This window comes from Thermobia domestica, chromosome 10 (assembly GCF_964235325.1).
Source record: "Thermobia domestica chromosome 10, izTheDome1.hap1.1, whole genome shotgun sequence".
Taxonomy (NCBI): Eukaryota; Metazoa; Arthropoda; class Insecta; order Zygentoma; family Lepismatidae; genus Thermobia; species Thermobia domestica.
In genome coordinates, this window is record NC_137463.1 from 9,385,706 (window position 1) to 9,413,151 (window position 27,446).

The window sequence follows — 27,446 nt, forward strand, 5'->3', positions numbered from 1 at the left end:
TTATTATTATTATTATTATTATTATTATTATTATTATTATTATTATTATTATTATTATTACTGATAATAGCAAGTGAGAAATATTTATTTTATTTTGTTTCAATCAAACTAAAAATCTTGTGGGTGCGGCGCAACCACAAGCTTATTTGTGTGCGTGCTGGAGCCCGGGAGCACCCACGTAGTGGCGCCCATGGTGCTAAGTTTGTGCTGACTTTTGCGGGGGCACTCGTTGAAAACTGAGTCGCTTGAACTGCAAACGACACTTCGTTAGGACGAACCCCCGCAATTTGGGATATTGTCTGTTAAAGATACTGGCAACATTGAATGTCATACTAATACAAATGACAATCAATTCGCGATTGCAAGTTGAATACACAGACAGCGTTAACGTGTTTTGTGCATACTAGTGTGTACTCTATCTGTATTTAGCACTAAATGCCTTTGAAAACAGAGGACTACTTGGAAATGGATACTACTGATAAAGGAAACGAATATGGTGAAAAAATAACAGATTCAAATAAACAAGGACAAATAGACATTGGATCAGAACCAAATCGTGTAGCTGAAGCTTACCGCAATTACCAGCCTGCTGCTGTACCTGGCCAAATTGAGAAACACTTGGACTTCCTTGATTTTTGTGAAGGTAATATTTGCATTTTGTTCTATTGGTTGAAGACTAAACACCTCCTTGTTAAGTTCAGTTATACTAGATTTACAACATTTAAATACTCTGCATGAAAGAAAATGAAATCCAATTTAACGTCTCACGTTAATTCCGTTAGGCTAAGGGAGATGGGTGATTGAAGAAAGGGGATGATGATTCAAAAAATGGTGGAATGATAATGCAGGAAGGAAGTGAATACACAAGAAAACACACGGACACGATGTCCATAAAATTGGTCGGGGCTCGAACCAGTAACCTCACGCACCTCTAGCACTGAACCACTGTGCTCCCAATATTCTGCATGAAAAGACGTATAGAAACCAATTTCTGTAAACGGCAGAATTGAATAGTACGTTATACAGTTATATAGCTGTATTTGTTTAAAACTATAGGGCTACTAGTGTACAGTTATTACAAAGTAAAAGTAAAGAATACGTATGAAAGATGACCGTATTAGATACTATTTTCAGCTCCGAGTAGACTCTTCTAACAAATAGAAAATTTATAGGTAAATACTATGTGACGCATTTCTCGTGAAGGAATGGGAGGCAAGTCTTTACTATGACTCGGACAGTGACTGCAACCGATTCAACTGACCTGGTTCCCGGAGCAGTTTAGGAAACATTTTCCAAGAACGATTCCATTCATCCTAGCAGTCTAGAAACCAGTTCCTCGGAACAGACAACCTGTTACTCTCCCCCAGAACTCACTCCTAGACTAAAGTGAACTTTGTGGTGGACAAATACCGTGTGCGTGGGTTTTCTCGGGGTTCTTCCGTTTCCTCCCACTTTCTTCATTCCACCATTTCATTCATTACTCATCATCACCGTCTCCTTTAGTCTAACCGGCATAACTGTGGGACGTAAAACTCAAAGATTTCATTTTTCACTCCTAGACTACTCCGGAGGATAGAAACATTTTGGAAACTGCTTTCCAAACTACTCTGGAAACCGGTACACATAAATCTATTCTTAAACAACCGCAATTCACAAGTCGTCCAATATGTGGATCAAAAACAGCCACAATTAAAACTAACATACTTTAAGTGAAGTTAAAACCAGTTTTTAAACGAACCTAATTCAAACTGTCTATAATCTTCAACAACCATATTTAATTCTCAGCTAAAATTTCAAAAAGAAAAATGTAAAATTTGGACAGCTTGTATTCAGGGGTACATGGGGGGCTACCGGCCCCAAAACACCCCTAATAAATAGGTGGATACAATAAACTCTTTAAAAACACATTTCGTATTTTTTTCTTTTGAAATGCACGGATCAAGAATAAAAATAATATCAGTTAACAAATAAAAGACACTCACCGCTAATGATATAGAGACCCAGCATGATCGTCGACCTCTACATGCAAACCGCCCTCACCTATTAAACTACCTGATTCTTTAATTGGAGTTTCTAAGCAGACCTCCCGACAAAACGTTAACCAATTGGAGACAGTTCCTTAACGTTTTCGCCATACCAGAACACTCATCAATAATAAACTCATAATCACTACTGAAATAAACCACACAATGCTCCAAAGCGATAACAATATCTGAATCTAATACAAAGTTATTTAAAGACGACAAGTTCAAATTCTTTGTATCACATTCATTAAACGGTTTCTCAATTGCATTTGCTAACTATAGTCGCCATTAAACGAAAATTCAATTACGCGCTTCCCGCATTCCACCAGCACACACACACACACACACTTATTACAAGCAGACAGAACATGCGACATCACAGTGGCAGACTACCGTACGGAGACACCTACTGTACGGAGAGAAAAAAAAATGAACTACCACCTATCTATCTTTCAACTGCTAAACTTCCAACAGATGGCGGCCCCGGATTGGATGTGCAAAGTTCTAGATTACTGGTCCCTCTTTCTGTACCAAAGTTTGTTATTTAAGTCAGCCGAGTTACCGAGCGGGCGTTAGCAAGTGAATGCGGGTTAAAGCCCCGCAGGGCACGTTGTTTTGTCCTTGTACTTTGGGGCTATCATCTGCGGAAGTTAACCCCTTTCAACTAAGGATGTCTCACCAAAGGCAAGAACAGTTCCAACAAGGGACTAAGGCACAAACAGTTCCAGGAAGTGACTGAAGGTATAAGAACCGATTAAAGTCACTGTCCGAGTCAAAGTAAAGGCTTGGCGAATGAGAGTTTGGAGTAATTTCTGTCTGTGCACAATATTGAAATGAATTTTGAATGGTGGTGAAAGTATTGTATGTGTAACTATTCACTGAAGCGGAGGGAGGTAGAATATAAGAATGAAATTAGAGAAACATTTCTCTAACCAAGAAATGTGAGAAATCTGTCAAAATTTCGTAGACCAACCCGAAAATGTAACCTAACAAACCTGAGAGCACTAACCTAACCTGGAAATTGAGAAATCTGTCAAAATTTCGTAGAACCGTATGCTCAAGTAGTGCCCTATTTTCCACCTGCGAGGTATTTCTGCACCGTGTGCAAATGCTGTATTTTATGTTTACAAGTTAGATTAGATAAGATCTTCAGTTTCGCGTCCCGGGGTATCTTTTAGTTTCTTCCCCACGTATGAGATCTCCAGTGTTACTTTGCAAAGTATAGCTGAGGGAGCGGAATGTATTAAAAGCCTCGCAGGGCTCGTTGTTTTCTACCTTTATCACAATTTAGACAAAAACAAGGTACTGGTACTCTGTACCGGAGCCACGAAACGAGTTTGGGGAAATTCTAATGCCATCCAGCGTCCTGTTCAGAAGTGAAGCGGAGTCCTCCTTTCCAACGATACCATTCGCATGTCCGAACAAAAAATCTAACAAAAAAAAAAAAAAAAAAAAAAAAAACAATAATAATAATAATAACTAGCAGTAATAGATGTTAAATTAGTGTTTTAAAACATTACACACGTATGGTGTTATCTATATCTAATATAAATAAAATACAGAGTTTGTGTGTTTGTCTGTCTGTCTGTGTGCGGCCTGGGGACCAGGCGAGTGGTCCGAGGGTTACCAAACTTTGATCAGGGGTTCCTTGGTCCAGTCCCCAGATCAAGACGAAGCGTTTTTCTTTTCAAATTTCGAACCAGGGGGTCTCAGGGGGGAACGTTTACCGGAACCGGCTTGGGAACCAGACAAATTGACCGAGAGTTACCAAATTTTAGTCACGAATACCTTGGTCCAGGCTCCAGACCAAAGTTAAAAGTTTTTGTCAAAATTCGAACCAGGGAGGCGTTTACCGGGACATGTAAAAGTAGTAGAAAATTATCGATATTAATGTCGAATTCATAGTTTTCGCGGTCGCTGAAATCAATGGTGAAACTCTGATCGCATTAACTTCCAAATTCACGCTATTCGGCTCCGGGCTGGGGGTCACCGGGTGGAGGGGGGTGAGCTACCGGGACATAAAAGTAATCCAAAATGACCGATATTAGTGTCAAATCCATAGTTTTCGCGGTCGCTGAAATCAGTGGTGACACTTCCATTAGTCATGACTTGCAAATTCAGTTACAATTGCATGCGGGCCGGAGTCGGGAGGGGGGGGGGAGATACCGAGACATGAAAAAATAGCCCAAAATGACCGATATTAGTATCAACTCCATAGTTTTCGCGGTCGCTGAGATCAATGGTGATACTCCCACAGGCGTTGACTTCCAAATACAGCCCCCGTGCGAAGCATGGGTATATTCAACTAGTATATATCCAAGGGGGCTATAGCCCCCCTTGACGCTCAGATATGCACTGGATAAAGCGGCAAACTATGGCTTAGCCCCTCCCTTGATCATATCCTGGATCCGCCACTATATATGTGATACACTATGTGATCAAAAGTATCCGGACACCCCCAAAAACATACCTTTTTCATATTAGGTGCATTGTCCTACCACCTACCAGGTACTCATTATCAGCGACCTCAGTAGTCATTCGTGAGAAAGCAGAATGGGGCGCTCCGCGGAACTCACGGACTTCGAACGTGGTCAGGTGATTGGGTGTCACTTGTGTCAGAAGTCTGTACGCGAGATTTCCACACTCCTAAACATCCCTAGGTCCACTGTATTTGATGTGATAGTGAAGTGGAAACGTACAGGCCGACCTCGTCTGTTGACTGACAGAGACTGCCGACAGTTGAAGAGGGTCGTAAAGTGTAATAGGCAGACATCTATCCAGATCATTACACAGAAATTCCAAACTGCATCAGGATGCACTCCAAGTACTATGACAGTTAAACATGAAGTGAGAAAAATTGGACTTCATGGTCGAGCAGCTGCTCATAAGCGGCATAAGCCACACATCAATCAGGTAAATGCCAAACGACGCCTCGCTTGGTGTAAGGAACGTAAACATTGGACGATTGAACAGTGGAAAAACGTTGTGTGGAGTTTCGAATCACGGTACACAATGTGGCGATCCGATGGCAGGGTGTGAGTATGGCGAATGCCCGGTGAACGTCATCTGTCACCGTGTGTAGTGCCAACAGTAAAATTCGGAGGTGGTGGTGTTATGGTTTGGTCGTGTTTTTCTTGGAGGGTGCATGCACCCCTTGTTGTTTTGCATGGCATTCTCACAGCGCAGGCCTATATTGAGTTTTAAGCACCTTCTTGCTTGCCACAATTGAAGAGCAATTCGGGGATGGCGATTGCATCTTTCAACACGATCGAGCACCTGTTCATACTGCACGGCCTGTGGCGGAATGGTTCCACGACCCTAACATCCCTGTAATAGACTGGCCTGCACAGAGTCCTGACTTGAATCCTATAGAACACCTTTGGGATGTTTTGGAACGCCGACTTCGTGCCAGCCCACCGACCTACACCGATACGTCTCCTCAGTTCAGCACTCCGTGTAGAATAGGCTACCATTCTCCAAGAAACCTTCCAACACCTGATTGAAAGTATGCCTGCGAGAGTGGAAGCTGTCATCAAGGCTAAGGGTGGGCCAACACCATATTGAATTCCAGCAGTACCGATGGAGGGCGCCACGAACTTGAAAGCCATTTTCAGCCAGGTGTCCGGATACTTTTAATCACATAGTGTATATATACCGAGCGAGTCACAAGTCCCTTGCCATAGTCCAACTCGGTAACTATTGAAGATATGAAAAAATGATAAGAGAGCATTTTGATTGCCAAGTATGGGTTGTGAATCTAAAATGGTGGAATTTTCGTAATCGGAACAACGGTTTAAGCTCGACACTGGTGTGGCATCCAATAATACAGAAAAATGCAACATTGCCACGTCAGTGGATGACAAAATGGAATGAAATAATCTGGAGCGTGAAATACCCTGGGCCAAGGAGAATAGAAAGGGGAGCAAATTAAAGAACAAAGGAGCAGACCTATTTGCAGGGCCCACGACAGTGGTGTCAGCACCATAAGAGGGAGGGGTAGGAGAGAGGAGGTATACGAGGAAGACAACCAAATGAAAATAAGTCGTGTCGTTTTCTGACAGGTTTACTGTTAGAGGTAAGCGTGCTGAAGCCAATATCCCAACTGAAATCGCCTGTTTCTATAGCCGGGTCCTACCCTTGATTTATTGATTTAAGTGTGTGTGGAAGGAAAGGGCTAAGGGAATAGTTCGGGCCGCAAACGTCGAGTTCACAGTGGCCCTGTTAGGTAAGAGGAGGAGTGGGGAAGGCAGCAGCCCTGGGCAATGTAGAGATGGTAGCATCCCGGCATTCGTATGGTGGGATTGCGGAAAACCATGGAAAACCGCAGTCAGGATGACTGGATCGTATCATTCCTTTTGTCCATGTAATTGTCTATCACTGGTGATTGTTTGTATAAATTTCTTTTCTATATTATTGTTATATTATTAGTAGTAGTAGTATGATTATATAAATTGTGTTTCGGGTCTAGTCATTGGTTTATGCGTTGCTGCTATTGACTCTACGCACTAAGCTCTGTCAGAGCAGTATATCGGTGTTGTTTCCTTAAGAAGAAACAACGGATCAGCAAATCCAATTAACTGGTGGTCTGTAATACACATGAACAAGGTTGGCAAGGTCGCAACCTATACGTACAAAGATAATTTGTCTGAGTGAGTTTGATCGTTATCACCAGAGTGCAGTGGTGGAATTAGTACATAGGAATCGGAACTACCTGTGCCATGCGGCTATTTGTTCGTGGGGTGTCTAGTGCGACCGTTCTGGATAAATTGAGAGTTGTTCTGTGTTATCGATTTCACCTGTGACACGTGTGTTTTGAGGACGTGAAATGTATTGAAGGCAAGAAAAAGCTGAAATGGTGCTCCTTCATGCAGCTGGAATGAGTCAACGGGAAGCAGCAGCAGAGTATCACAGGCGTCATCCAAATCAATCAGGTAGCACTGTCCCACCAACTCATTTCGATACTTATGACACGCTTTAAAGGCACAGGTAGCGTGGCGGACAGGCCTCGTAATGGACGACCACGAACTGCAACATCTTGCGACATGACTATTGATGTGCTTGCAAAGGTGGGAGCTAGTCCTGAAAAACCAACACGGAAAATTGCACAAGAGGCGTCCATATCTCAGAAGTCTGTCTCCAGAATTTGATCACGTGAACGGTATCATCCTTACAAGATACATTTGGCACAACAGTTACATGGGGATGATACAGACAGACGAACAGTTCTGTGAGTGGTTTCATCGGACACGAACCGAACATCCTCTGCTAGATGCTGACATTCTATTCAGTGATGAGGCTACTTTCCACCTCAACGGCAGTCAACAGACAACGCTGCGTATTGGTCTCGCGAGAACCCCCACGTAGTTGTTGAAGCGCACAATCAAGCCGATCCACGAGTGAATGTGTGGTGTGGAATACACGGTAACGTCATATTAGAGTCCGTGTTTTTGCCCGATAGGTTAACATCAGACCAGTATCTACATCATCTGCACACCACATTACAGCCGTATCTGGATGAAATGCCTTTGGTATCGCGGCGTGTATTTTATTTCCAGCACGATGGAGCACCGCCACATTACGGCCGCACAGTGCGACAATGGCTAAACGAGATGCTTCCTGGCCAATGGATTGGTCGAAGGGGTCCCGTGGAATGGCCGCCCAGATCACCTGACCTCACGCCATTTAACTTTTACTTGTGGGGGTATCTAAAGTCCGTTGTGTATCGGTATAGACCCAGAACCGTGGAACAGCTGCAGGAGAATATTCAAAACGTGTGTAGAGCAATAATACCCCAGACACTCCGGCGAGTGCGATGTCGTATCCGTTTGTGCCATCAACAGGAGGAACACCAATTTGAGTACCTATTGGCATAGTGCCGAGGACTGTTGTGTCTGGAAGCGAGTGCCGTGCGTGCGTGAGGTATGTACATTTCTTACTAACATATACAGTAAACCTGTCAGAAAACGACACGATTTATTTTCATTTGTCTTCCTCGTATACCACCTCTCTCCTACCCCTCTGCTGACGCCACTGTCGTGGGCCCTGCAAATAGGTCTGCTCCTTTGTTCTTTAATTTGCTCCCATTTCTATTCTCCTTGGCCCATGATATTTCACGCTCTAGATTATTTCATTCCATCTTGTCCTTTACTGACGTGGCAACGTTGCATTTTTCTTTATTATTGGGTGCTATACCAGTGTCGAGCTTAGCCGGTTGGTCCGATTACAAAAATGCCATTTTAGATTGACAACCCACACTTGGCAATCAAAATGCTCTCTTACTTTTTCATATCTTTAATAGTTACCGAGTTGGACTATGGCAAGGGACTTTTGACTCGCTCGGTATATACTATATATATATATATATATATATATATATATATATATATATATATATATATATATATATATATATATATATATACCATAAATCCTGAAAGATTTGAATGAATTTAACGTCAAGTTTGACCACTGAAGCTATGTGAGTTGGATTTTGGTTCGACACTAATACCCGACTGAGAATTTAACACAAGACCATACACAAAGTGCAGATGCGTTAGCAGTTTCTTCACACTATTTGAGATTCAATTTACCACTTCCACCTCTTTACTATCCTTGATTAATTTTAACCACGAACAGTTGGTCTAACTCTAAAGTCTGAAAGAAAACATGCCACATTATTTTATTTATTTGTCTTATTTTATTTTTGAATAGAAGTTATTGTACGATAGATACAGTAATGCATCCGTGTTAAATAGTAGAGGTAAAGAAATTTGAGCACAAAAAAAAAAAAAAAAAAAAAATGCTAGTTCAGTCTCAATCACAGTATAGTTCATGAAGACAAGAACATCTTTCTGTCAAAACCCAATTCTATCAAGTGGGCGCGGAGGCTCAGTGGTAGAGCGTTCACTCCTGGTGCATGGGGTCCCTGGTTCGATCCCAGTTCGTGCCAAGTGAGCTTTGTCGTGAACAAACACCATGTGCGTGGGTTTCCGCGAGTTTCTCCCGTTTCCTCCCACTTTCTTCATTCCACCATTTCATTCATTTCTCATCATCACCGTCTCCTTTAGCCTGGCCGGCATAAACGTGGGACGTAAAACTTAAAGATTTCGTTTCCATCCTATCAGGGTCCAGAGGTAGTGTTTGAGAGTCCATCTATGTCCAGGTTTGTTGTTTCGAGTTTTTATGAAAGTGTACGGATATAATATAAGAAAGTGTATATTTTTCGTGTTCTTCTAATTGATACAGAAAGTTGAGTTTATTTTGTATTTGAAATAATCTATTAGGGAGGTAATATTTTAAAATACCATCTTGCTTTGATAGGACACCTATTCAATATTCATTAAAAGTGCGCTTATTCCAAAAACACCCAAAATTAACTAATTGCGAATGTTTCGGCAAAAGTTATTCCCTTCCTTAGCACTTATCCATTTAGAAAACTAATGTTATCTGTGGAACTACATGGCAGTTATTACCTATTACTTTTCTTCCAGTGGTCCTCCTTAAAATGTCTTTTGTATCTAAATACAAGGATTTAGGTACAACTGAAATCTTATGGAGGGCTACTGCAAATAAATGAAGTAACATTCGGAATAAGATTAGGATGTACTTCTACAGACAGTGATAGTTTTCTGAAAGAATGTGTGCTGAGGAAGGGAATACATTTTTGCCGAAACGTTGTTGTTAGTGGGGGTTCGGTGGTAGAGCGCTTACCTCTGTCCGAAGGGTTCCTGGTTCGATCTCCTCCCACTTTTCATTCCACCAATTCTTCCATCATCATCCACTTGGCTTTAATCATCATCTCCCTTAGCCTAAAGAGCATAATCGTTGGACGTAAAAAACTGAAAGATTTCATTATATTCGTAGTTAGTCAATTTTAGATGCTTCTTGGGTAAGTACCTTTATTAATAAATAAGTATTATTTTTAAATTTTATTGTAAGCATTGTTATTTTGTTTTTCACAGAGGGTTACCTCCTTCTTGGTTGCTCAAATCTCAATGGACGATATTGGACCGGTTCTATTTGGTACTTCATGGAGCCCGAAGGGGCACCCGATGTAGATAAATGTCTCACTGGTGTTGAGTGCGAGAGCGGTGTAGCAGACGGGAAGTTCGTGGATAAGCAAAAGGTAATTGTGGCTCCAATGTGTTTTCAGTTTTGTGAGTGCTTAATATCCTATACACTTAAATATACTTTAGAGTCGAATTATGCAGTTGAGGTGATACCAACGAAAATTTCAAAATGTTAGTATTTTGAATATATCAGCTTTCATCAATATCTGGTATAGCAAATAGTTTGTTAACTGAAAGACTAGAAATAACTCACAAGTCTGCACGTTAATATATTTGCTTCAGGACAATGATTTCTGTTACCTGGCAGTAATCTTCGGTTAGTCCTTTTTTAATGCTTGTTTAATTCCAAAAATGTTCACCATATTTCTTGAAATTACTGCTTGTGTGTGATTCTGATTTAACATCGTGGATTTTAATTTCTGTTTACAATGAAAATATTAACTAAAGTTACCAAGAAGTGTAAAATCTATGTCCAAATATATGTAACTGAAACCCACAATCTCCTTCTGTGGATTCTGTTCCAAAAGTCTTAATGTTCCTAGATCATAGTTCCGTGTAATTTTGCAAAAGTTTTGTTTATTTTTAATAATTTTTATGGCCTAAAAAAAAAAAAAAAAAAAAAAAAAACTGGCTCTAACCTCTTGACGTATCCAATGAAAGTTACGCAAGGTTATCTAATACTCGATGCTTCGAAGAAATATTATTTACTCTCAAAAACGTTTTTGTTAATAGAATGTTAGTGTGTGTTTATGAAAAAAAGAAAATTGTTTCTAAATAAATAAATTAAGGGAGAAAAGCATGATTCTACATCTAGGAGTTCATTATTAATTTATTGTAAGATTGTTTCTTCATATACAAGTCAACCTGAACCCGTCTTTATTCTTTCACCTTGTTGGTTTGAAGGGTTTACTTCGTCCTACCAGTTGTATTTCACAAAAGAAACGTTTCACGTTATACTTGTATACGAAAGAAAATAAAAGCCGACAGCGTCGCTTTTACGCGCCATTGGCTTTCGCCAAACGTTAAGAGATTTGAGCCGGCGTCTGACCAAGAGAATACATTAGCGCTTTTTTAATGTTAATATTCTTGAAGCTAACATATTCTGAACTGTGGATTTGTGAGTTTTCAGCTACTGAATAAATTAATACGAGATTGCCACTGACATGTAAAATCACAAAAAGTATTTGTTGGAAAAAGCCTATAAATCACGGATATTTGAAATGGGAATTTGAGTTTTTATTGTTTAGTTATTGCCTTCGTTTCGTAAAAATAGGCAAATAAATGAGTATGTACGGTATAAAGTAGTATTGATCTAGCTCTAATAGACAAGTAGTGGATATTCAAATTATTAAATTAAAATTAAGTACTAACCTTGTATCACAAAAGAAGGAAAAAATTATAGTAAATGATTTCAGTTCTCTCTGTTGTCTTCATCAGTAACTTTTTTTGGGGGGGGGGAGATGCAAGGTTAGTACTTAATTTTAATTTAGTAAATGTATCCTACACCGTCCATTAGCAAATATTCAAATTATTATTTTAATACAGTTCATTACATTACTACATGTCACCATCTTTTAACATTCAAAAACTATATCATACACAAAAGATATTTACAAGAAAATACAAAGATGTAAACCGTTATTCTACAAACCCTTTTCATTTCTCGCTGGGGTATGTAGTCCGTCTCTGATATTAACGTGTAGATCCACATGTTATATAACTTCAATTCTTTAAAACAATATTAATGAAAAAAATCGCAAGACAATTTCGAATCATGTCATATTTAGCAAAAGAACTCTTGGACTAATTCAAATTTCTCTGTTGGGGGCCGCGATGGCTCAGTGGTAGAGCCTTGCCCTGTGCCTGCAGTCCTTGGTTCGATCCCAGCTCGCGCCAATTGAGCTTTGTGGTGGGCAAATACCATGTACGTGGATTTACTCGGGTTCTCCCGTTTCCTTCCACTTTCTTCATTCCACCGTGTCATTCATTTCTCATCATCATCGTGTCCTTTAGCCTAACAAACGTAACTGGCGTTAAAACTCACAGATTTCGTTTCATTTTCAACTTTGTCTAGTTAATATTGAAAATTTTTTACCTGTGTTATACATATGTCTCGGAATTACCAACATCTATGGTTTTAAGTCTGTCACGGATAAGGGATGATGTTCCTCGGCGAGCACATTACCCGGAGAAGTGAGGAAGCGGCCTGAAACTTTTAAGTTAGGTAGTATCGCGAAATTTACCTGGTGTGAATGAAAAAACCCTCACTTAGAATAGCTGGCCTGGAAAAGGACTTACACCTTTTCGACCGAGTGCCCCTACCATGAATCGAACCTGGGACTGCTCGCACCAAAGGCAAGAGCGTTAGTGACACTAGTTAGTGGCTAGTTAGTAGTAGAGCGCTACACGAGACCACTTAAAAGTTTTTTTTTTTTTTTTTTTTTAAACGAAGATATAAATTAATAATAATAATAATAGGTATTCTGCCATTATTGGCAGATTACTTGCTGCAGCTGAGAAGCTTCCATGCTCTACGGTCTTCCGCTATAACCTCTTCATCTTCACGTACGATTTCTCTGTTTTGATATCATCCATTAGTTGTAATCTCCTTCGCCCTCTCCCTGTCTTTCCTGCCACCATATCCACTAGGACGTCCCTCATGATACAGTTCGTTCTTAGCCAATGTCTCAACCAGTTTCTCTTCCTCTTCTTAATAGTATCTAAAATTGTTCTTTTCTTCCTCACAATTTCTAACACCTTCTCATTCGTTTTCCGCTCGACCCATCTAATTCTCTCCATTCTTCTCCACACCCACATTTCAAAAGCTTCCAGTCTTTTTTCATCGGGCAAAAGGAAATATTAAAAATAGATTAAGGGACATGTTAGGGACTTAGAAACAGTGGAAACCCAAGATTATTATAGTTAGAATTTTGTAGAATTCGAAACCACAGGCGTATAGGAATACTTGCGGATCGTTTTCATTTTAACTATAAAGTCAACAACGTATTTTGATACATCTTACTTAACTAAGAATTGGCACAGTACACGGTAAGTCATAAGTCGCTTGACACTAGCAGTCATACAGTTCTCAGTTGACTAGAGTAGCAGTAGATGATTGACATAAACGATAGGCTATGGCGTGGTTCGTACGTTGTAAGAAGTTAGACGCGTTCGGAAAGGAACTTCCGATTGGAGTATTGAGGGCAGCGCTACCATCTTTGCACAGACATGCGCGGTAGATCAGTCTGCATCCAGCCGTGGAGTAAAGGCTGTCTGATCACTAGTTCCCCTTTTGTAGCGTCTCAAAATGTGTGCTGCAATAGAAAACCCTGCCAAGTGCGAGGTACGAACTATTATATGTTTTCTTACGGCAAAACAATATTTGGCAGCAGCTATTCATCAGGAACTTTGTACCGTGTATGAATGAACGAACAAATGACAAAGAGAGAAGTGACAGGCCATCAGTGGTCACTGATGAACTCGTTCAGAAAATTGATGGAAAAATTCGTTAAAATCGACGTTTCACAATCTCGGAGCTTTCCGATAAATTTCCACAAATTTTCAGGATCTCAGCGCTTTGGTGATGATGAGGACCTGGAGGATGCGGTCACAGACGGGAGATTTTTATGTTGGTGGAGTTTCTAAGCTAGTGCAGGGATATGATAAATGGTTGAATGTTTTTGGAAATTATGTTGAAAAATAGAGCAGAGAAGTAGTTTTCAGATGTATATAATAAATTCTTCTGATTTACTTTAGTGTTTCTTTTCTTTAACCAATCGGAGGTTACTTTCCGAATGGCCCTCGTAAAGAATTTAAGCCTTTGTTATGTTTATAATTAAGCAAGTTGCAAGTTGCAAGTTTATAATTAAGCAAGCAAATTGCCAAAAATTCAAATTTCGGGGGTTTTTGACCTAATTTATTCCCTTTGATGAGGTATTATTACTCTATATGGTTATATGGACGTATACAGGGGTCCATTAACTTTCATAAGACGTGGGTATATTAATGCACCCCTTGAAAAATTTGGGAGGGTACCTTGGCCCACCCCTTAAATTTTGGAAATTGACCAATTTAAACATTGGGTATTATAGTATAGGACCCTCATATGTATTATGATAAATTTGGATGGTCCACCTCGTTCCCTTTTAGGGGTACAAAATTGCCAAAAATATAAACGTAAGCAATACGTTATACCACGTGTTTGGTTTTTGGTCGATTTTATCCCCTTTGATGAGGTGTTATTATCCTATATAGTTATATGGTTATGTATAGGGGTCCATTCCCTTTCATAAGATATGGGTATATTTGTGCACCCCTTTAAAAATTTGGGAGGGGTACCTTGGCCCACCCCTTAAATTTTAGAAATTGCCCAATTTAAACATTTGGTATTATAGTACTGGACCCTAACATGTATTATGATAAATTTGGGTGGTCCACCTCATTCCGTTTTAGGGGTACATAGGACCACCCCCCTTAAATTTTGGAAATTGCCCAATTTAAACATTTGGTATTATAGTACAGGACCCTAATATGTATCATGATAAATTTGGGCGGTCCACCTCGTTTCCTTCTAGGGGTACAAAATTGCCAAAAATATAAACGTAAGCAATACGTTGTACCACGTGTTTGGTTTTTGGTCCATTTTATCCCCCTTTGATGAGGTCCTATTACCTTATATGGTTATATGGTCATGTATAGGGGTCCATTACCTATCATAAGACATAGGTACATTGATGCACCCCCGGGAGGGGTACTTTGGCCCACCCCTTAAATTTTAGAAATTGACCAAATTAAACATTGGGTATTATAGTACAGGACCCTAATATGTATTATGATAAATTTGGGCGGTCCACCTCGTTCCCTTTTAGGAGTACAAAATTGCCAAAATATAAACGTAAGCAATACGTAGTACCACGTGTTTGCTTTTTGGTCGATTTTATCCCCTTTGATGAGGTGTTATTATCCTATATAGTTATATGGTCATGTATAGGGGTCCATTCCCTTTCATAAGATATGGATATATGGTGCACCCCTTTAAAATTTGGGAGGAGTACCTTGGCCCACCCCATAATTTTGGAAATTGCTCAATTTAAACATTTGGTAGGACGAAACAGGAGAAAACATGTTCCCTTTTAGAGGTACAAAATTGCCAAACTATAAACGTAAGCAATACGTTGTACCACGTGTTTGGTCTTTTGGTCCAATTTATCCTCTTGGGTGAGGCCCTATTACCTTATATAGTTATATGGACGTATACAGGGGTTCATTATCTTTCATAAGATATGGGTATATTTGTGCACCCCTTTAAAATTTGGGTGGAGTACTTTGCCCCACCCCCTTCAATTTTGGAAATTGTCCAATTTAAACATTTGGTATAATAGTATAGGACCCTAATATATATTATTATATCCCTTTTAGGGGCACAAAATTACCAAATTTTACTACAACCACGTATTTGGTATTTTGGCTCATTTTATCACCTTGGATGAGGTCCTATTACCTTATATAGTTATATGGACGTATACAGATGTCCATTTCCTATTATAAGACATAGGTACATTTGTGCATCCCTTTAAAAATTTGGGAGGAGTATCATGGCCAATCTTTTAAATTTTGGAAATTTTCAAGTTTAAGCATATACTACTGGACTCTAACATGTATCATGACAAATTTGGGTGGTTCACTTCGTTCCCTTTTAGGGTACAAAATTGCCAAAATATAAACATAAGCAATATGTTGTACCACGTGTTTGGTTTTTTGATCCAGTTTATCCTCTTGGATGAGGACCTATTACCTTATATGGTTATATGGTCATGTATAGGGGTTTATTCCATATCATAAGACATAGGTACATTTGTGCACCCCTTGAAATTTTTGGGAATGGCACCTTGGCCCACCCCTTAAGTTTTAGAAATTGCCCAATTTAAACATTTGGTATAATAGTACTGGACCCTAATATATATTACTATAAATTTGGGTGGTCCACCTCGTTCCCTTTTAGGGGTCATTTTGTTCCGCTTTAGGGGTGAACATGGATACCTTGCAATCGTCCCGAGTTCGATTCTTGGTGCTAGTTTCAGGAAATGTTGAATTTAACGTCTCCGCAAAACGATGATGATGAGAAGTGATAGGACGAAACATGAACTTACTTGATTGAGGATTGAAGCAGGGACCTCACACATTAGTGACAAACGCGGATGGGATGATGTGATTTTGGACCTAATTAGTAACTCTCGTTTCCGTTCATGGATTAAATAAAAAGATGACTCTTTGCTTAAATCTGATTAGTTCATTGTTCGAGCGATTTTTAAACGCTCAGCGTTTGTTGATCAGTGAGCGCTTCATTGATGGAAACAATGTTGCCAGATTTTGAAAATCTAAACTGCTCCGATTCTTTTTCGAAACGGTTCCGCTGAGTGCAAGAATTTTTCAAAACTAAAAATTTTAAAAACTAAAAATTTTCAAACTAAAAAAATTTAAACTTTTCAAAAAAATTTTTCGAACTAAAAAATTTCAAATAAAAAAATTTAAACAAAAAATTGTCAAACAAAAATTTTTAAACTAAAAGATTTCAAATAAAATTTTGAAACAAATTTTGAAAATCTAAAATTTTTAAAACTAAAAAATAAAATCAAACTTTCTGGAACGAAATTTTTTAAACTTAAAATTTTCGAACTCGAACCGAATTTGAAAACTAAAAAACTTTTCGAACCAAATTTTCAAACAATTTTTTTTCGAACTCAGAAAGTTTCAAACTTAAAACTTGCAAATCAAAATTTCAAACTAAAAAAGTTTTCGATCTAAAATTTTGAACTAAAAAAATTCGAACTCAAAGTTCTCACTAAAAATTTTCGAACTCAGAAAGTTTTAAAATCAAAATTTGAAACTCAAGTTTCGAATTTAAAATATTTTCGAACTACAATTATCAAACTCAAACTTTTAGAAAATCTTAACAGAGATTGAAAGTGATCACTCGTTTCGCGAGCCGTAACTTTTAGTAATGTAACATAGTTTACGGTTTAAGATTTATATTGTCTTGAGAACGATTGAGTTCGTTTATGTAATGAACCCGTTGGCCAGCCATAGCCTGATTTCACATCGTAGCTCATGAAAGCAATCTTGTTGTAGTTGTGTAGCCGTGACCATTTTTCTGGACATAGCCTGTACGATCACCAGGAATGAAATACTACTTAGTTTAGCTACCATTAAGACGTGAAATAGGATGAAATCTGAACCATCAAATGTTAAGACATCCTGCGATAGAACAAACAAAAATGTGTGTTTCCTTACCTGGAGTCGAACCCCGGATCGATTAGAACTTTAAGGAAAGGACATATTTCGTTTAACACAGCGATTCATATCTTATGAGCTGGGAACTCGGACCTCAAAATCAACGTCTGCTTAGTTGTTAAAAGCAATGAACCAATTTTCCATTTACATTGCCAAACACTTTAAATATTAAGTCAGCTTCTGTCATATTGAAATTGCATTTAAAAAAATCACATGCGAGGGCGAAGATGACGAAAGAGAGGAGCGGCTTCTTGCACAAGTTTCGTAACGAAATGAATTTCATTACTTCAGTATCATAGTTTCTTTGTCATAGATGAAGAATGCAGAATTTGCAGTTTTTCTTTATAACGTCATTCAGCTCTGTCATATTGCATTCTCTCTCTTTAAATTGTGTTACTGTTGCTTAGTTACTAAGATATCAGTCATGTGTTTGTAACATTGAACTTGTCATTTACTGCAATAGTGATTACCGTGTTACCTAGTGATGCTATAATGTTGCATTGAATCCAATTTTTCTGGTGCAAGAGGTTTTCAGTTCGATTCCTTTAGAGTGCTTCCCGTCGTTCTTATAGGATTATCATGTTACTTATTTCATGAAAGATCGTGCCAGTAGTGAATGATGCTACATTGAATTCAATTTACTATGGTGGAAGAGCTTCCCTCATAAGATTGTAAATGAAGAAAGAAAAAAAACTGTTACGATACCATGGTTCGGCTTTCCTTGTGTAAAAGAAATGAACGATTTATCGTTTTGATCTCATATTGTTTTGTACCATGGTGCTGTAATACGAGTGATTTGTATTAAATAACATTTACAAGAAGATCGATTCCGGCTGGAAAACATTTTCATAAAAGTGAACAAGTGCATCTAATGCGAAAAGGATTCTAGTTTGATCCTGCTGACGTTCACTATTTTAAGTGAAGGTTTTATACGATAAAAGTATTGCACGAACAGTCTGTGCCTACTGCTAAAACTTAATTACATTTTCATTGAAATCAACATAAGTAATATATTTGTATTTAAAAATGTAATCAGTATGTGCTGTAATAAACAACATTGTGTGTTTGTGTGTGTGTGTGTGCGTGATGTTAGTCTAAACAACAGTCTTTTTCATGAATGGTTTTTAAATTATTGTTGTGGTATTTGCTCCTCGAGAAAAAGCTGAGGCCTGCAAAATGATCTTCCTCAACTCAGTGACCTTGCTTGTTTCATGTTAAGTGTATCATTATCTGTTTTACGTCGTGATGACTCAATGACAGAGGTGTGTAAGGTCGCTGGTTCGATCTTAGCTAACGCCAAGTTGCTTTGTAGTGAACAAAAAAAAAGCCGTGTGCATGAGTTTTCTCAGGGTTCTCCCCACTATATTTAATCCATCATTACATTTATTTCTCATCATCATCGTCTTCTTTAGCCTAGTTATCATAACCGTAAGACGTAAAACTCAAAGATTTAATTTCATTTCTCTGAACCACCACGAGTGTTTTTTGTTCTCTTGACAGTGCCGAGGACGTAAATCTTGTGTTCCTAGACTGCATAAGACGTGAACGATAAAATCTGAACCACCATAAATGTTTTATGTTGACTTAACAATATCGAGGCTGTATAGGACGTGGACCTACAGTTCAAAGTGAAATGCGAATCATCATAAATGTAGCTATAAACACCAAATATTTGTTTCTATTTTACGTATAAGATGGAAAGCGTTTATGACCTTAGGCTGTATAAGACTTGAACGTACTTCTGTGGGTTGTGTACTTAAACCCGTAATAATAACGCCAAAAATCAAACCTGGACTTAGCCACTGAAATCTCAAATGGGCTTAAGGAAAGATTTTTTTTTTATTGTAATGCATTCAACCTGGAAAATGCTGATTAGCACCTTGACCTTCAAGTGAGAGGAATGAGAGGTAAGGAAATACTTCCGTGCTTGACGTCACGAATGAAATTCTGTCCATCTTAGCATTTTTTCGTTCTGTGCTTTGATCAGTAAGCTGTTATTCGTTTCATACAAGTTCAAGTGTTAATGTGGCTAATATTTATTAAATCGCGTCTTAATGGTATCTAAACTAAGTAGTATTTCATTCCTGGTGATCGTACAGGCTATGTCCAGAAAAATGGTCACGGCTACACAACTACAACAAGATTGCTTTCATGAGCTACGATGTGAAATCAGGCTATGGCTGGCCAACGGGTTCATTACATAAACGAACTCAATCGTTCTCAAGACAATATAAATCTTAAACCGTAAACTATGTTACATTACTAAAAGTTACGGCTCGCGAAACGAGTGATCACTTTCAATCTCTGTTAAGATTTTCTAAAAGTTTGAGTTTGATAATTGTAGTTCGAAAATATTTTAAATTCGAAACTTGAGTTTCAAATTTTGATTTTAAAACTTTCTGAGTTCGAAAATTTTTAGTGAGAACTTTGAGTTCGAATTTTTTTAGTTCAAAATTTTAGATCGAAAACTTTTTTAGTTTGAAATTTTGATTTGCAAGTTTTAAGTTTGAAACTTTCTGAGTTCGAAAAAAAATTGTTTGAAAATTTGGTTCGAAAAGTTTTTTAGTTTTCTAATTCGGTTCGAGTTCGAAAATTTTAAGTTTAAAAAATTTCGTTCCAGAAAGTTTGATTTTATTTTTTAGTTTTAAAAATTTTAGATTTTCAAAATTTGTTTCAAAATTTTATTTGAAATCTTTTAGTTTGAAAATTTTTGTTTGACAATTTTTTGTTTAAATTTTTTTATTTGAATTTTTTTAGTTCGAAAAATTTTTTTGAAAAGTTTAAATTTTTTTAGTTTGAAAATTTTTAGTTTTTAAAATTTTTAGTTTTGAAAAATTCTTGCACTCAGCGGAACCGTTTCGAAAAAGAATCGGAGCAGTTTAGATTTTCAAAATCTGGCAACATTGTTTCCATCAATGAAGCGCTTACTGATCAACAAACGCTGAGCGTTTAAAAATCGCTCGAACAATGAACTAATCAGATTTAAGCAAAGAGTCATCTTTTTATTTAATCCATGAACGGAAACGAGAGTTACTAATTAGGTCCAAAATCACATCATCCCATCCGCGTTTGTCACTAATGTGTGAGGTCCCTGCTTCAATCCTCAATCAAGTAAGTTCATGTTTCGTCCTATCACTTATCATCATCGTTTTGCGGAGACGTTAAATTCAACATTTCCTAAAACTAGCACCAAGAATCGAACTCGGGACGATTGCAAGGTATCCATGTTCACCCCTAAAGCGGAACAAAATGACCCCTAAAAGGGAACGAGGTGGACCACCCAAATTTATAGTAATATATATTACTGTCCAGTACTATTATACCAAATGTTTAAATTGGGCAATTTCTAAAACTTAAGGGGTGGGCCAAGGTGCCATTCCCAAAAATTTCAAGGGGTGCACAAATGTACCTATGTCTTATGATAGGGAATAAACCCCTATACATGACCATATAACCATATAAGGTAATAGGTCCTCATCCAAGAGGATAAATTGGATCAAAAAACCAAACACGTGGTACAACATATTGCTTATGTTTATATTTTGGCAATTTTGTACCCTAAAAGGGAACGAAGTGAACCACCCAAATTTATCATGATACATGTTAGAGTCCAGTAGTATATGCTTAAACTTGAAAATTTCCAAAATTTAAAAGATTGGCCATGATACTCCTCCCAAATTTTTAAAGGGATGCACAAATGTACCTATGTCTTATAATAGGAAATGGACATCTGTATACGTCCATATAACTATATAAGGTAATAGGACCTCATCCAAGGTGATAAAATGAGCCAAAATACCAAATACGTGGTTGTAGTAAAATTTGGTAATTTTGTGCCCCTAAAAGGGATATAATAATATATATTAGGGTCCTATACTATTATACCAAATGTTTAAATTGGACAATTTCCAAAATTGAAGGGGGTGGGGCAAAGTACTCCACCCAAATTTTAAAGGGGTGCACAAATATACCCATATCTTATGAAAGATAATGAACCCCTGTATACGTCCATATAACTATATAAGGTAATAGGGCCTCACCCAAGAGGATAAATTGGACCAAAAGACCAAACACGTGGTACAACGTATTGCTTACGTTTATAGTTTGGCAATTTTGTACCTCTAAAAGGGAACATGTTTTCTCCTGTTTCGTCCTACCAAATGTTTAAATTGAGCAATTTCCAAAATTATGGGGTGGGCCAAGGTACTCCTCCCAAATTTTAAAGGGGTGCACCATATATCCATATCTTATGAAAGGGAATGGACCCCTATACATGACCATATAACTATATAGGATAATAACACCTCATCAAAGGGGATAAAATCGACCAAAAAGCAAACACGTGGTACTACGTATTGCTTACGTTTATATTTTGGCAATTTTGTACTCCTAAAAGGGAACGAGGTGGACCGCCCAAATTTATCATAATACATATTAGGGTCCTGTACTATAATACCCAATGTTTAATTTGGTCAATTTCTAAAATTTAAGGGGTGGGCCAAAGTACCCCTCCCGGGGGTGCATCAATGTACCTATGTCTTATGATAGGTAATGGACCCCTATACATGACCATATAACCATATAAGGTAATAGGACCTCATCAAAGGGGGATAAAATGGACCAAAAACCAAACACGTGGTACAACGTATTGCTTACGTTTATATTTTTGGCAATTTTGTACCCCTAGAAGGAAACGAGGTGGACCGCCCAAATTTATCATGATACATATTAGGGTCCTGTACTATAATACCAAATGTTTAAATTGGGCAATTTCCAAAATTTAAGGGGGGTGGTCCTATGTACCCCTAAAACGGAATGAGGTGGACCACCCAAATTTATCATAATACATGTTAGGGTCCAGTACTATAATACCAAATGTTTAAATTGGGCAATTTCTAAAATTTAAGGGGTGGGCCAAGGTACCCCTCCCAAATTTTTAAAGGGGTGCACAAATATACCCATATCTTATGAAAGGGAATGGACCCCTATACATAACCATATAACTATATAGGATAATAACACCTCATCAAAGGGGATAAAATCGACCAAAAACCAAACACGTGGTATAACGTATTGCTTACGTTTATATTTTTGGCAATTTTGTACCCCTAAAAGGGAACGAGGTGGACCATCCAAATTTATCATAATACATATGAGGGTCCTATACTATAATACCCAATGTTTAAATTGGTCAATTTCCAAAATTTAAGGGGTGGGCCAAGGTACCCTCCCAAATTTTTCAAGGGGTGCATTAATATACCCACGTCTTATGAAAGTTAATGGACCCCTGTATACGTCCATATAACCATATAGGGTAATAATACCTCATCAAAGGGAATAAATTAGGTCAAAAACCCCCGAAATTTGAATTTTTGGCAATTTTTTACCCATGAAAGGGAACGACATAGACCCCCCAATACGGATAGAGGTACATACTATGGTCCTAGGCTACCATACCAAATTTTTAGATTTGGGAATTTCCAAAATTTAAGGGGGGTGGTCCTATGTACCCCTGCCAAAATTTAGGGGGTGGACCAAGGTACCCCTGTCAAAATTTAGAGGGGGTGGTCCTAAGTACCCCTAGGTCATTGACCCCGGGCCAAGGTCATTGACCTTTGACCTATGACGTCACAAAAATTTTTGCTGACTCGGCGAGCCATACGGGGGGGCCTACTACTCCTGTCTTATAAAACCAAACTGCAATTTTCTTACTCTTCCTATAACTACTGTTGACCCTGATACTAACCCTGTTGAAAGTTGTACGCAATGAAAAGATAAGGTAGTATATTCTTTAGGAAAATAACGTAATGATAAATATTTGACTATGTTTATTTCATATATTGGTGGATATTTTTCTGTAGATGCTCCTTGGAGAAGATTCTGGAATAGTTCAGCTGATGGAGTTGTCAGAAGTACCTGATGAGCACGTGTTCCATTTTACTACTTTGGCGTCGTCATGTGAACATGACAGTGGAGTACTTAGTCTTTCGCTCACTCCTGACAAATCAATAGCAATTTCAGGGAGTATGGATATGAGGTATCTTTTTAATTTATTTATAGGTTTATTAACAACAATCCAGAAATATCCAGGTGAAATCGATAATTGTTTTACAGTAGAAGTAATTATATTTTTTTTAACTGTGCAAATGTAAGTACAGATTGGAAAATTTTGTTCTATAAAACGTCAAAATTCACCACCTAAAATGTCTATGGTCGGCTTTAGACGCTACCAAATCGTAAGCAAAGTACGTTTCTATCGCATGGATGAAAATTCGGCCTAATGCGCACCCGAATTCGCTATTGAAAATGTTAGGAAATTTTATGATTTGGTAAAGAAAAGGTCACGAAAAAGTTACGAAATTTCATTTTGAAATTTTAGTAGACACCCTGATTACCTGTTACGATGTTAAACACAAAATTAGATGATCCAGTCTTGAACCGTTTCGCCATAACTTTGCACCGCTTCACACGGGCGTCTTTTTGTGATTGAGTTAAATTGTGTGGGATCCAACGAGCGAAAACTTTTTTTCACACCTAAATGATCATGCAATATTGTTTGTATTTGGCTCATGCCAATGCCTAAGGTACCCTGATTTTCGCGATAAGTCACATGTTACCAATAGTTCTTCCTCCCACATATAAGAGGGCGTATGGCACTGTGAGATAGAGAGATAATATTCATAAAACCATCATGGAAGGTGAAGTTGAGAGTAGAAGAAGGCGAGGAAGAACCCTTTACAGGTGGATAGGAGAAATAAGTCACAGAACTGGCGCGCCTCTTCAGAGTCCCTTAAAGAAAACTGTAGATTGTACAAAATGGCGATAATACATTAGAGTGTAACTAGCGAAATCAGTGGGTCATGACACTCAAAAGTGAGCAAAACGAAGAATGATGTATTGAATCCTACAGTTTACAACCCTGTTTTATGTTGTAGTTTTAAGAAATAAATGTGTTACTCTGGTCAGAGAAAATTTCGAAATTGTAATAAGTTCCAGAGTCATAATGGATAGAGAGCTCCTTCATGGCTAAGCGGTTAGTGTACGCGCCTTTGGTGTGGGAGACCCGAGTTTGATTCCCGGCGGGAGCTCATGTTGTTCGGATTTCACGTTAATAAATGGGTCCCGTCTCATATAGCTTCACTGCTGAAAGGGACGTTAAACTCAAACTCAGTTCATAATGGATAGATCTTGACGGATGGTGATGAAGCCACCATTGGATAAGCGTAGCATTATAATTGTTATTAATGTGTTCTTTGAAAATTTTGTTAATAAATGCAATTGGCAACTACGTTTTGGATATTTTTGGAAGATATTTCATTACTATTAAATCCTAACGAATACTGTATCGTGCTGTATTGGGAGTTCTGAATGTGCAAATGATAGGCAAATAGGCCTATAATAGCCTATAAGGCCTATATAGGCCTACAAAATAATAAAGTGATTGGGAATATTTACAGGCCTATACAGCCTAAACTGCCTTATTTATAGCAGCTATAGATGGTACTCATTTTAATGAAGGCAACATGAAAACTTGTAATGCCCCGGTATTCTGAATCTATACCCTGCATTACATATATTTTTAATTTGTGTTTTGTAGTTAAATTTTGTGTATTTGTATTTCTAAACACGTTCAATTTAAAATTTTAATTATGTTTAGTGTTAAATATTTAGATGTGGGCAATGAGTTTTGTGGCCCGTATCATCCCTAGAAACAAAGATTAAAAGAAGAAGAAAATGTATTAAATTAATGATTATCTGTTTTGATCTGAAAAAAGTTTTGAACGTCTGAAAGAAAAGAGGAAAACTTGCTGAAAATAATTTCAAATTATTGTTGAATTTTATGTTATAAAAGTGCGGAAATATAATAAAATAGTTCCTGAAGAAGCTAACAGGTAATTTGATAATTACTAAAAAAAATATTTATTTTGAAGGTGGAAAGGAAAATAAAGAATGGCTATGAGCCAAATAATTTTTTCTCGGGAAGCTAATCTTCCCGAAGTTTCATGTTCCACCTGATAATATGCACTCTTGATTTGTATACAGATATAATGTCAAAATTCCAGGAATCAATGATTGGCCTCACAATTCAAAATTTCTTATAATTATTGAATATGCATATGGTACTTAAATTTACGTAGGCTATTCATAAACTGGCTGCATATTATTGTAATGAAACAATATGTTTGCAAATGTAGTAATGGTTTGGAAATATATCCTTTAGATATTCATCAGCAGGAAGATGTCATTATGACGTGTGCATTAAAAATAATCCCTGGTACTAAAACGTTGATTTCGATTCCCTGAAAAGAAAAATAATTTGATAATTATTTTATATAAAAAAATGAAGCTACGTGGTAAAAAAGTAGTAAAAGTAAAATAAAATAATAAAGAAAATGAGTTAATAAGAATTAAGGGAATATAAGTATATACAAATAAAAGAAAATAAATTGAATGAGGTTTTGGATATAGGGAGAAGATTTTAACAAGTAAAGGGATCACTTCGTTACTGTTGATATGTCTGCCACGTCTAATACGTCCGTGAACCTGGAAGGAATACAAGAATATTAATAATAACTATAAATGCATAAAAAAATATAATAATTTTATAAAATCAGAAAACAGCCAACTTACTGGATATTTATAAAGACAAACTAACCAACAATTGCTCAAAAGGTCAACTAAAATACATTAGAATGATAAGAAGTACGAATAGAAATCATTTGTATTACCGTATGGGAATCAACCTTAGTTTACTTGAAATTCGTCTGGAACTTACTTCATTACTTTCTATCTAAACTTATCCTTTTAAAGATGAAACCTAACCTACTGCTACTTGGAATTAATAATACTTACCTGAACCTTACCTGAATTCTGTAGGCAAATAAAAATTATATGTAACAACACTCATTCACGGAGATGTAGAATATAGAAATTTGGAAGTTCATATGAGTATTTGAACACTATTATGTAAACATTTGTAAAACAATTGATCAGTTGCATATGTTGATAGAATCAATAATATATTGATTTGGAAAACATTACTATTTGTGTGTACAATTCTGTTGATTTTATTATTAACTTTGTTCATAAATTCATTATGTCATGTCTTCTTTTCAGTATTTTTTACATGGCATTGTAAATATTCTGTTTCGTGTGATCTTGCTTGTTTTGCCACGAACCGACCTTACCTATTTTTCTTCTCGATTCCGCAAGTCGAGATAGCGACGTTTAACTGGGCCACAGGTTCAGTTCTTCGTTGTTTTCAGGGAAATGGAGAACTGCACCAAAGAACTTCAACATCGTTGTACGAGGTTGATATAATAACATCTGGACATATTTGTTATTTCTAATGCATTAAAACAATTGGAGGAAAATAAGTAAATTTTATGGTATATATATGGACAGGCGTTTTAAGATAATCAATTTTATAAAATAGCATTATAAACTCAGCCTGAGCCAAGTGCTAAGTTCAAAAATCAGTTCCAAACTGTTCTGCCGTTTTCCTGTGATAATGAGACAGACAGCGTTGCTATTTTTATATATTGACAAAAAACATTATAGCAGTTATCCCTGTACCTTCTTAAAAGCAAAAATTTTAAAACCTTGAGGTACGTATTTACTGGCTTTTAGTAAGGAGTTTATATACCAGATATAATCTTCTTAACGAGCTCCTTGCTCCTTCGTGGCTAAGCGGTTAGCATACTCGCCTTTGGTGTGGGAGACTCGGGTTCCAATCCCGGCGGGATCTCAAATGGTTCGAATTTCACGTTAATCAGTAGGTCCCGTCTCATATAGCCTCGCTTCTGAAAGGGACACTGACTTCAAGCCAAAATCAAAATAATCTCCTTAACATAAAGGGTTGGCGATTTTTATTTATTTTTGTCTATTAATTATGTATTATAATTATTTAGTTCTGGCGCGCGTACATTTTAAACTCCCTCTTCCTCCAAACAGAATGCATTTTAACAAAAACGATATTAGGAAAGCCCGATTGAAGGAAAGCGCTACGTTCATTTTTTTTTCAAACGGTTGAGCCATTTTTCCGTGATGATGAGACAAACAA

General features: G+C 37.5%; 1 protein-coding gene across 1 annotated transcript in view; it reads left to right on the plus strand.

Moving 5' to 3' along the window:
• The first annotated feature begins 342 nt into the window (after window positions 1–342).
• LOC145662267 (methylosome protein WDR77-like) overlaps window positions 343–27,446 on the plus strand; it is a 43,328-nt gene continuing 16,224 nt past the window's right edge. The window contains exons 1-3 of the mRNA XM_081727652.1: window positions 343–643; window positions 9,986–10,149; window positions 23,245–23,420. Of these exons, the coding sequence (XP_081583778.1) occupies window positions 436–643; window positions 9,986–10,149; window positions 23,245–23,420 (548 nt within the window). The 5' untranslated portion in view covers window positions 343–435. The remainder of the gene's footprint in view (window positions 644–9,985; window positions 10,150–23,244; window positions 23,421–27,446) is intronic.